Consider the following 12,690-nt stretch of genomic DNA (forward strand, 5'->3'; position numbering starts at 1 on the left):
TTTAGGAGCGTGTTTTAATTTTCAGTTTTCATGCATAAAACTAATTAAAAACCAATTTTGGGCACATAATCTACCAAACAATTTTGAAATTTTGGTTTCAATAATCAGGATGACACTGACTTAATTCTCCATGTACGAGACCTTAATGAGAGACGTATAATTCTCATAAAAAATGAAAAGAAAAGACAGACCTGAAGACAAAATAGAGTCATACATACCAACTCGATCAAAGAGTTTGTCGAACATATATGGCTCCCAACAATGATAAAAACATGGATTCTTACCATTTTTAATAAAGTAGTAAATTTTATGATAATAAAAAATGAAAGAGAAGATTATACCCTGATTCTTTTTATAAGAGGTATATACGTCAACAAAAGTTGATGTATTTATGCAGGTTTGAGGTTTTTTGGAATGAGAATGTGTTTCATTTTTTTTTTTTTTTTTTACAGCAATGGACTCTTTGTATATAGACGGTTGAAGTTGTCTCGTAGACATGATGTCATTAGACAGTTACCTCACCTGACATGTAATCCTGATTGTTATTTGATGATAAACAAAGAGGTCAGATTACATGTGGGTTCGTTACTTGATCTATTTCGCAACCCGATGTTAGCTCTAGTGCTCTACCTCTGGAGTAGGCGCCTTATTGCACCATTATGCCTCAGGATTGGGCCATGGCCGAACATAATCAAATTAATTACGCATACATTTGATAATTAAGTTAATATTTTTTTCTTGAAAGATAAAAGTTAGTAGATAGTTGTTAGATTAATATTTGTTCATTCGTTCAAGCTTGAACTAAGAATCTCAAACTTTTTATCCATTAGTTCAAATTATTAGTTTAGCAACCCAACCCAATTATTAGTTTAACAAGTGCCTTTGGACACTTATATAGAAGTCTTAAAGAAGATTTTTTTATTTTCTTTGAATTGTATACTCAAATATAGAAGTCTTAAAGAAGATTTTTTTATTTTCTTTGAATTGTATACTCAACACATTGAAACTTCAAAAATAGTTTTTTTTTTTTTATGTAGAATTTATACTCCATCAAATTCAAAATGAGTGTCGTTTTAGGTGTTTAGACACGTATTAAGAAATGCAATGATTAAAAGAAAGAGAATGATTATTTTACCAAATTATCCTTATTAACTATTGGTTAGTTTTAAAAGTAATACTTTGGAAGTAATGTGCAGAGTATTAATTGGAGGGTACAATTGAAAAGAAAAAGTTATTATTGCATTGGAAACTGAAAGTGACATTCATTTTGAAACAATTTTTTTTGGCTAAAACGACACTTATTTTGAAACGGAGAGAGTAAATCATTTCTTCTTTTGAATTCTTAACAAGTACTCTTAACAAGTGTCATAAGGGCACTTGTTAACCTAACTCATAAGTTAATAATCAATGTAGTTATCTCTTACAGCTAGCAAAATTGGAGTACACCTATAACATGATATGCTATCAAAAGTGATGATGATTGTGATAGGTGATAATGTATCCACTTGTATCACGTTTCTTCTTATTTTTCTTCCCCAGCTGTTTTTTTACCTTAAACTTTTCCTTTGAAATTATAAATGTCACATTCTACGTGTAATTGATTAAAAAACGTGCAGTGAATCTCCTCCTAATTAACTTCTATATATACTTGTTCATCCAACTTCAACTCTTCCCATACCTACTCTTAGAGTATTTCCCATATACTTGCAATCTCATTTATTATTGAAAGATCACATTGTTTTTTTTTAAGAGGATCACATTGTATATTAGTGAGAAGGTTAGTGCTCGTTTTAATTTCAAGTTTGTCTTGATCATCTTAATTAATTTTTGGGTCCAGGTAACATGTGCCTTAATTTTTTTCTCTCTATTTCTAATTTAATGCATTCATTTATAACTGAACTTTTTTGCCATCAACAAATATGCATTCATTTATAAACAATAATATTATTATGACATCTGAATATAAGAGACGCTTCAAGCCTTTGCTAGTTCTTTATAGTTTATATATGATATGATATACACTTTGCCCACAAGCCAAGGGATCAATATGACTATGTCACTTCAAACCAAAAAGTACCTAATTGAAGTATGGTCGTGAAAATCGTCTTGGTTTAACTTTTAAGGGTAAATATAATACGAGCCTTTTTAAAAAATGGTCTAAAGGTGAGGAACTTTACCATTTTAAGTAAGAAAATTAAGGGGATAGGGGGTTTTGTGTTAACATTTTCATTATCTCAATTATAAATTTAAACAAAATTTTCTATAATAATGTTTATTGTTGGTGTCATTAAAAACTATAAGAATTTATATTATATTTGCTAAAAAAAATTATATAACAAAAAGATGACAAATATTAGTATTTAAATTTATAAATATTTCAGGACAAAATGGAGAAACAAGTGAACAAGGAGCTCGAGGTTTGCACATTGGATGGATCTATTGATAGACACGGTCATCCTGCTGTTCGAGAGAGAACTGGAACTTGGTTTGCAGGGATTTTGATTTTAGGTAACTCAATTCATCATCACTTACAATATGTAAGAAATTATATTTTAACATATAACTCGTATAAAAACACACAAAATCATCTTAGTTAGATTTATATTTTGTCTTATTAATTAGTTTGACATTCAACTTTCTCTTTCACATGTGTACGCAATCAGAAGTTCATACAATATTATGATTTTGATAACTAAAATGATTAATTGCATGTTTGGTCTCTTGTGTTTATTTTAAATTTTAAGTTGGTCCTTTATGTTTTAAAAGTTTTAAGTTGATCTCTTATATTTTGACAATTTCAAGTTGGTTCAAAACATTACTCATAAGTTAATCACTTCCGTCTCTTATTTTCTTTGATTGTTTAAACAATATGGGTATCGGCTAACCGCTTGTTTTTGTAATATTTTGGCAGCTACTCTGTATTCTTGAGCGCCTCTTTGATATGCCTTGTGCTAAAGAGGCGTCTCTGTTTGTATGAATATATATTCCAATTTTGTTTCTTCAAACAAAAAAAAAACAATATGGGTGATGAAATTTAACTTATTTAGAAAATTAGTTTTAAAACATTTTTTAATTTTTTTTGTTTTATTAAACTTAATATTATGTCGCGTAAGGGACTAACTTATTCTAACGTGGATAACGTTTTGGACCAACTTAAAACTTTTAAAACATAAGGTACAACTTAAAAACTAAAATAAGCATTAGTGAACCAATTAAGTCACTATACAAGGGAAATATCTTGGAATACAAATTTTATAAATGTCCATACATCTCTAGTGATATCAAAACAATTAAGTCACTATACAAGGGAAATACCTGGGAATACAAATTTTATAAATGTATATATTAATTAATGTTGAATTTTGGCATTAGTGAACCAAGGGTTGGCAACTCTAGCATTTTTTGGTGTGGGAGTGAATCTGGTACTATTTTTGACAAGAGTGATGGGTCAAGATAATGCTGATGCTGCAAACAATGTGAGCAAGTGGACAGGGACAGTTTACATCTTCTCTCTTCTTGGAGCTTTCCTTAGTGACTCTTATTGGGGAAGATACATCACTTGTGCCATTTTCCAAGTCATCTTTGTGATTGTAAGTATAATTAATTACTATATATAGTATATGTTTTAAGTAATTTTGTTGGACATGTGAAAGATATGTGTCAAATTCAAACACTGACTAGCTACTAATTAGAAAAAATGGGCATTTATTTCTCTCATTTTCATAACTCATTATTTTAGTTGAAAAATTAAAAATTAATTAAAAACGGGAAATTTTGAGGTAAAAAATATTTGAAAATATAATTTAAAAGGACCAAACTAAAATTTGGTATATTTAGAAGAATTAAAAACATATTTAACCTTATTTTAAAGTCAAACTTAAGGCACGAGCGTATGAGTGAAAAAGACTGGACATGTGATAGTTAGACCATCATACACAATCCGAAGGGTCTCAGTATTGTTTAAAAAAGGCCATCGACCATATTTTATATGGTGTGAGAGTAGGTTTATGTGTTCAAATAACTTTACATCTTTAAACCATATATTGTTTAAAAAAGAAAGACATGATGGGAAATAAAACCGAGGGATATAAAAAGAGAATAAGGGTCATGCTAACTAGTACTTCGAGATAATATGAATATTTCCATCTTTTTGTGCTCGTGAAAATTAATAATGTTCTATGTGACAGGGTTTGGTGGCATTATCATTGACATCTTACATATTCCTATTGAAGCCAAATGGTTGTGGGTCCAAAGAATTACCTTGTGGATCACATTCATCATATGAAACAACTTTATTCTATGTATCCATTTATCTAGTAGCCTTAGGAAATGGAGGATATCAACCTAACATTGCTACATTTGGTGCTGATCAATTTGATGAAAGTGACCCTAGTGAACAACACTCAAAAATAGCATTTTTTAGCTATTTTTATTTGGCTTTGAACATTGGATCACTCTTCTCAAACACCATATTGGACTATTTTGAAGATGAGGGACTATGGACTTTGGGATTTTGTGTATCAGCTGGTTCTGCTGCCCTAGCATTGGTTTTGTTTCTTTGTGGCACATCAAAATATAGATACTTTAAACCTGCTGGAAACCCTCTTCCTAGGTTTTGTCAAGTTTTTGTTGCAGCAATAAGAAAATGGAAGGTCAAAATGTTCGAAGGCGAAGATAAACTTTATGAGGTTGAAGAGTGTTTATCTAATGGAGGGAGAAAAATGTACCACACACAAGGATTTAGGTAAGTATTTCAATAATTGATTTAAGTTGTTAGTGAAGTTGCAGTTACGCGAAAAAACTTTATGTTGAAGTAAAATACAAACAAATATGGTCGATGCGACTCCAATTGCATTTGTGATGCGTTTGCAATGACATCTAAAATCGTTATAGTATGTTTGTGAACCTCGATTTAAAACTATATATGATTTTAATCCGTATATGTAACACAATGATATGAATTCTCTTATATGATGCTGAAAATGAAAAATCTTGAACATAGAACAATATATCATATATGTATATATAGTCAAGATCATAGGTTGTATAATTGTTATATGATTAATTGCTTAAAATAATTAAATGACTTTATATTTTAGTTTTGATCGTTATGTTTTGTATAGGTTCAATTTTGATGATGAAATGTCACTAATGGAATTTAAACTAATTTTGCTAGGTTTTTAGATAAAGCAGCATTTATCACACCAAAAGATTTAAAGCAGATGGAAGAAAATAAATGCAGTCCATGGTTCCTATCAACTGTGACACAAGTAGAAGAAGTGAAATGCATATTAAGATTACTTCCAATTTGGCTATGCACTATATTATTCTCTGTGGTCTTCAGTCAAATGGCATCACTCTTTGTGGAACAAGGTGCTGCAATGGAGACTAAAATTTCCAATTTTCATATCCCTCCTGCAAGCATGTCAAGCTTTGACATTCTCAGTGTAGTTTCCTTCATCTTCATCTATCGGAGAATTCTCGACCCTCTTGTTGCGAGATTTAAAATGAAATCCAAAGGTATCACGGAGCTTCAAAGGATGGGAATCGGTCTAGTATTAGCAATCATAGCAATGGTTTCAGCAGGATTAGTAGAGATTTTCCGGCTAAAGTATGCGATAAAAGAAGAAAAAAATTGTAGCCATTGCGAAGGGACTAGTTCATTGTCGATATTTTGGCAAGTACCGCAATATGTACTAATAGGAGCATCAGAAGTTTTCATGTATGTTGGTCAATTGGAGTTTTTCAATTCACAAGCACCTGATGGATTGAAGAGCTTTGGAAGTGCACTTTGTATGACTTCAATATCATTAGGAAACTATGTTAGTAGCTTGCTTGTTGCAATTGTGATGAAGATATCAACTAGAAATGAAGGCATGCTTGGTTGGATTCCAGGGAACTTAAACATGGGACATTTGGATAGGTTTTACTTCCTCTTAGCAGCACTCACTGCAGCTGACCTTGTAGTCTATATTGCAATGGCTAGGTGGTATAAATATGTTAAATTTCAAGGAAACAATATTGAAGAAGAAAACAATGATAAAAATCCAGAGCTTTATGTGTAGAGTGTACTTGTTTTTTTTTAGTAAAAGAACAAGGAAAATGTTGTGTAAAACCCTTGGGGTGTATACATCATGAGAGGGTAAAGAGATAAGAGAGTTATGTGATATGTGTGATAATTTTGTAATGTGATTGGAAGATACTTAGAAAGAAAATAAGGTGTTGAATGAGTGTAGAAAGTGTACACGTTAATTGTTGTAAGAACAATGTCTAGTATTATACCTAAGTCTTTTCGATCTAGTAATTGTATTATTTACTATGACACTAGAGAAATTCATTTCTCAGTGGAGTAAAGATATTATAAACTTTATATGTTGGTCTCTTTTCTTAATTAATTTGCATCTCTTTTCTCTTAATTTCTTTCAATAACCAATCACACAACCTTATTTTTTGCACAAAAATGTTATGTGAATTAAGCCCCAAAAACTCACAAGAGTCATGACAAACCTAAGATTTAAACAACACTTAGAAAGTTACAAGGTATTTATAGATAACCTATAAAAAAAAGTTCTCACGTTGATGGCTGGAGTTAAACTCACACCCGTACAAGATAAAGACCAACCTTAGTACCTTGGAAATTGCTGGATACACATGTTGTTTGGCTGAAAAACACATGTAAAAGACGAAAATAATCTTTGGTAGTTAACTGCCGAGGAAAAATAAAACCGGCTGCAGTTAACTACTGAGGAAAACTCGGTAGTTAACTACTGAGAAAAAGCAATTTAAAAAAAAAATCTCCTTCGGCACTTAAGTACCGAGGAGTTGTTTCTGGCTTTTGTGAACAGGAACATGTGTGAGTTTGGTAGTGAAAGTGTGATACATTAGAAAACTTTTGAGGAACCAAAGAGGGAGTGAAGTGTTTTTGATAGCAGAATCTTTGATGGCAAAGAAAGTTGAGTTTTTACGTGGAAGAAAGAATGGTGGTGAACGATGAAGAAGATCGGCCATAAGAACAAAACCTGATTTTTTGAGAGCTTCTATTGCGTTTGTTGAGAGTGTGTGAGTTTGTGGTGAAACTACCACTTGGTATACATACTCCTCGGTACTTTAGTGCCGAAGGAGATTTTTTTTTGAAAATTGCTTTTCCTCGGTAGTCAACTGCGGAGGTTTTCCTCGGTAGTTAACTGCAGCCGGTTTTATTCTTCCTCGGCAGTTAACTACCGAGGGGTATTTTTGTCTTTTACATGTGTTTTTTAGCCAAACAACATGTGTATACAACAAATTTCTAGTACCTTACCAACTAACCAAGCTTCACTGACCTAATCACACCACCTTTAGTGAACGTAACGCATCTTATTACTGTTTGACAAAATGGACATTTTCTTAAGCAACACATAACAACTTTAGGAAATATTTTGTCAAGAAATATCAGCATAGGAAATAAAGCTTATAGTAGTAAGACTTACAATACAAGTTGAATTTTTTTACAACTAAAAAAAGGAAGTATACAAATTGCGACAACCATAAGAGACAATCTCTTTGACAGCAAATTGATGTTTGACACAATCAAATATTTAAGTGATGATAAGCAACATCGTAATCAAAAGCAACAAGTATCATCATAATAAACGTTGGAAAATTCCGGGAAAACGACACTATTGCCTAACTTTAGGCAACATCTGACTGCGATAATTAAATTTACAACTAGGGGTGGGAACAGGTCAGGCAGTCCGACAGGGGCCTATGGCCTAGCCTATTTAAAGCCTAACTCGACCCAGCTCGTTTATTAACAAGGTCAGGCTCAAACTTTTTATCAAGCCTATTTAATTAAATAGGTCAGGCTAAGGCTTACAAAAAAGCCTATTAAGCCCGTCGGGCCGGCCTATTAATCTTTTTATGTATAATATATCTTCTCGTTGAAGTTTTTTTCTCATAAACTCAAACATTCATATGATTTGTTATTTAGTAGCAGATATATTGATGTGATTAGACTATCGTAAGATTTCATTATTTAGTAGCAGATATATTCATGTGTTGCTAGACTTTAGTGTAAATTTTGGCCTATTTAGTAGTATGCTTACATGTGTTGCTAGACTTTAGTGTAAAATAGGCTTTCAGGCACCACCAAAAAAAAAGATTCACCACCAAAAAAAATAAGCTTTCAGGCTTCATCAGGCCTTTAAATAGGTCAGGCCTCGAAAATGAGCCTATGACGGGTAATAGGCCAGACTCAGGCCTATAATTTTTGAAGTAGGCCAGGCTTAGGCCTTACAAAGCCCGACCCGGCCTAGCCTATTTCCACCCCTATTTACAACTAACTCTATTCATTTGATTTGTATCATCAACATAAAGAAAACTACCTCTTTCAGTATTTATGGGCTGACTTTTTCTATTTTCAAAAATGCCCTCAATTTTCAATATAAATAACACATGTAATAAACATATAAGAATAAATTTAAATATTAAAACAAATGTAACAAACACGATATGAATATATATATATATATATATATATATATATATATATATATATATATATATATATGAGTTTTTTTTCTTTATCATTCAAAAAGTGTAACAAACTAATAAGTACTCTCTCCGTCCCAAAATATAAGCAAAAATTGGTCAACGAAAGTTAATGTATTTGGTACGAATTTTTAACCAAATACATTAACTTTTGTTGACCAATTTTTGCTTATATTTTGGGACGGAGGGAGTATATTTATACTTAATTTTTTATTATCCCAATTACACTTTTAAACAACTTTTTCTATAATAAAGAACGTTGTTCGTGTTATTGAAATAGATAATCATGTTTAATTTGATTTGTTATAACTAGAAAGTAACAAACATTTATTATATTTTTAGTTCTAATCAAAATCAAAATTGCATAAAAAAAACATAGTTCAGAATTTTCAAATTCTAGCGCAGTAAAAAGAGAGGAAAGACGGGCACGTAAGTGCCCGTCTTTTCGCTAGTCACAATAAAAAAGATGGATACCAAAAACGTTTAGATGAGATGACACGTGTTTCTTTTAACTTAACCAAGGTCCTGAGTTCGAATTCAGCCTTGGACATGTAGCAGTGTGCTCGAAGGATTAGTCTCCGCAGGATATCCGGTTTACACGACAAAAAAAAATCAGAAAAGATGGATTAGTTCACTTTTCTTCCGCGCTTAATCTATACTATAAATAATGAAAACTACATCTTTCAACACTTTTGGGCTAGACTTTTCTTTTCAAAAATGTCCTCAATTTTCAAAGCAAATAACACGTGTAACAATTAGATAAGAATAAATTTAAATATTGATAAGTGTTTTAAAGTGATATATTTCATATAGGAGTTTCGGCATTTTAGTGACTTGTTTTGCAAGATTCTCTATGGAAAACTCCAAATATTGTGTTAATATGTCATTTATGCTTTTGAGCCCTATTCTACCCTTTTTGTGCAGGAAAATACAAGCAAGGAGCAAGAAAAGTCAAAATTCAAGGATGCCACGCCATTAGCGTAACCTACGCTATTAGCATGAGGAAGAAAAGCCCAAGGTCAGAAGGGTACGCCAATGGCGCACCTGGAGCGTGAAATCTGGAGCACTCGTGAAGAACACGCTATTAGCGTAAGCTACGCTATTAGCGTAATCACTCCAGAAAGGTACGCTAATAGCGTACCTGGAGCGTAGCAGGCCATGAAGAACCACGCCATTAGCGTGAGAGACGCTATTAGCGTAATGAGTCCAGAAAGCTACGCCATTAGCGTGGCTGGAGCGTAGAAGCAGGGCAAGGCCAACGTGGCAGCAGTCCATTGGCCAGATTATAGGCCGACTTACCACGCTATTAGCGTGGCAGGCGCTATTAGCGTAGGTACAAAAATACAGGCCCATTTAAATAGCATTCTTACCTCTCTTTTAGGTCATTCACTATTCCATTAAAACATTTTATACATTTCTAGAGAGAGGTTAGAGCTATTTCAAAGAGAGAAACACAAAGCAAGTGATTAAGGAGTAGATTCAACCCTAGATTCATTGAGACATCAAGGATCTTGGCATGGAATCATCATCTTTCCTTCATTCCTTGCATTAGTTTACATGTCTATGTGTAACTATCATCTTCTTTGTAGTATTGAGGTAACAATCAAGCTATTATGTAATCTTTTGATCTTTTAATGTATATGGCTCTAGCTTAATGATTCAATATTGTTGTTATTCTTGCTTTTAATGCTTTCAAAGAGATTCAAGATGATTTGGACACAAACTCTTGAATCTAGAACTAGAATAACAATCTATCTTATGTTATATCACTCTTGACAAGTTTTTAAACCTTTGATAATTACTTTTAATCAAGATTTTAATGCTTTCGGATACTTAATCAGGCTGGACACGGTCGATTAAGTTATCCGATCGACTTTGTTATCGTTTAAGGAATTTGGACACGAATGTTTAAACGCTAACTTGGAAATAACGATGTCGCTTTGGACACGAAGGATGTTGTAGAAATGATTGTAATAATATTGGTTATAAAGCTAGAGTCTGTTAATCGATCGAGAGATTGCTGCTGTTATGCTTGCTCGTTATCTTATACCGCAAGCGAAATAGTTTGATCCCCTCTCGTTTTTACTTTTATGTCATCTGTGGATATAGTGTTACAAACAAACAAAGTATATCCAAACCCTTAATGTGAAATATTGTGAAAATGCTTATGATTAACGTAACTCCCTGTGGAAACGATCCTATATATACTCACGTGTACATAGTTATATGACATGTAGAAAAACTACATCAAAATGGCGCCGTTGCCGGGGTGTAACGGAAATTTTTATATTATAAGTTTTGAAACAATTTTGTCATGTTAAGTAAATTTTGCACAAAATTCTTTCATGCATATACTTATACACTTATATCATTCATTATTTTTATGCTAACCACCTGGTATAGTCTTTGTGAACTTTGTTTATGCGAGGTACCATTGCTAAAGAAGACCTACAATTTGATCCTGAGATTGAGAAAACTGCTAGGTTACTTAGGAAGCAAGCAAAGGAAGCTAGGAGATTAGCCAGGCTGGCTCAGCCGGAATCTTTACTTTTTATTCCTTCTCCTTCCGGTTTGGTGCATACTATTCACTTAGTGGTTCTTCACACTCTTCTGAACTATCATCTCCAAGGAGTGAACCAGAAGTAGTCATGGCTAATGAAGGTGAAAATGATGCTCTACCAATGTGGGTTAGTCCGAGGAGGCTAGCTAATCTTGGAAATCAAAATGCCAAATCAATTGAGCTGAAGTCGGGGTTGATAAACTTGATAACTCATAACCAGTTTACCGGTATGGATCATGAGGATCCATATAGACATTTAACCAACTTCTATGGTATCGCCGGGACACTTGGTTTGAAGGAAGATGAGGAAGAGGGTATGTTTGTGAAATTGTTTCCTCATTCTTTAATCGGAAAGGCAAAGGAGTGGTATATTGATCAACCAACTTCTTTGATGGAAAACTGGACGGAGCTAGAGAAAGCGTTTCAAGAAAGATTCTTTCCGGAGGATAGGCATCTTGAGGCTAAAACTTCAATTACAACTTTTGCTCAAGGCCAAAGTGAGTCTCTTTGTGAAGCTTGGGAGCGCTATAAATCATTGCTAAGGAATTGTCCAAAGCATGGTTTTGATAGCCAAATGCAACTATATCTTTTTCGTCAAGGGCTTCAAGACATGTCCAAGACGATGCTAGATGCAAGTGCTGGAGGTTCTATTGCTTTGAAAAATCCAGCTGATGCTGTCAAAATCATTAACCAAATGGCTCTCAACACAAGAAAATCTTCTCACAACCGGAATCCTCAACAAAGGAAAGCCGGTATCCTTGAACTAGAAGCAAATGATGAGGTCTTAGCTCAAAATAAGCTTCTCACTCAACAATTAGAAGCTATGCAAAAGGAGATGAGAGCTATGCCAAAACAAATTCTTGAATCTCTCAAGCAAGAAGGAGGAACCACTCAAGTCAATACTTGTGGACTTTGTACGGGGGATCATCCCACCGGCTATTGTCCCGCTCCCGGTTCTTTTGAAGAGGAAGAGGTCAACTATGTGGGAAACCAACAAAGACCTAACCAACCACAAAAAGCCGGAACCTCACAACAATCCCAAAATCCGGGTACTTCTAACTTCCAAGGAAGATATCCGGCCAATTAAAACTTTCAAAGGCCATGGAGGGCACCTTACAACAATAACTACCAATATCCACAATCAAACTTCTACCAACAACCTTACCCTCAATTCCAACAACCATTCAATAATCAATACCAATTCCCACCACCAAATAACCCCCAACAACCTAACAATTCCCAAAGCACCGAAGAAACCTTGAAGCAATTCATGCAAATGTCCATGGCTAACCAGAAAAACACCGACGCGTCCATCAAAGGCCTTGAAACGCAAGTTGGTCAGTTAGCACAACAAATGGCTCAAGGTCCTCCGCAAGTGGGAACTTTCACCGCTAACACTCAACCAAATCCTAAGGAGCATCACAAAGCATAGCAGTCAAAAGCTATTGCTACAAGGAGTGGTAGAGTAGTATGTAAAGGGGTAGGTGAAGATTTTGTTGTTGAAGAGAAGGATGATGAAGTTGTCAATGAGGAGGATAAGGAGAAGTTCGAGGAGGATGTTGTAGAGATAGAGAAGGAAGTGTATATAAAGAATAAAGAAGAAT

At 33.7% G+C, this 12,690-nt stretch overlaps 1 protein-coding gene across 1 annotated transcript; it reads left to right on the forward strand.

Annotated features, from left to right (window-relative positions):
* The first annotated feature begins 1,674 nt into the window (after positions 1 to 1,674).
* Positions 1,675 to 6,391, forward strand: LOC146904120 (protein NRT1/ PTR FAMILY 7.3-like). The gene is made up of 5 exons (XM_085725077.1): positions 1,675 to 1,777; positions 2,382 to 2,508; positions 3,373 to 3,590; positions 4,188 to 4,744; positions 5,177 to 6,391. Exons 2-5 carry the CDS (start codon positions 2,388 to 2,390, stop codon positions 6,063 to 6,065), a joined length of 1,785 nt encoding a protein of 594 aa, XP_085581203.1. The 5' UTR covers positions 1,675 to 1,777; positions 2,382 to 2,387; the 3' UTR covers positions 6,066 to 6,391.
* Positions 6,392 to 12,690: the final 6,299 nt, after the last annotated feature.

Source organism: Medicago sativa, chromosome 7 (genome assembly GCF_051527215.1).
Source record: "Medicago sativa cultivar Bolivia chromosome 7, Bolivia_mono, whole genome shotgun sequence".
Lineage (NCBI taxonomy): Eukaryota > Viridiplantae > Streptophyta > Magnoliopsida > Fabales > Fabaceae > Medicago > Medicago sativa.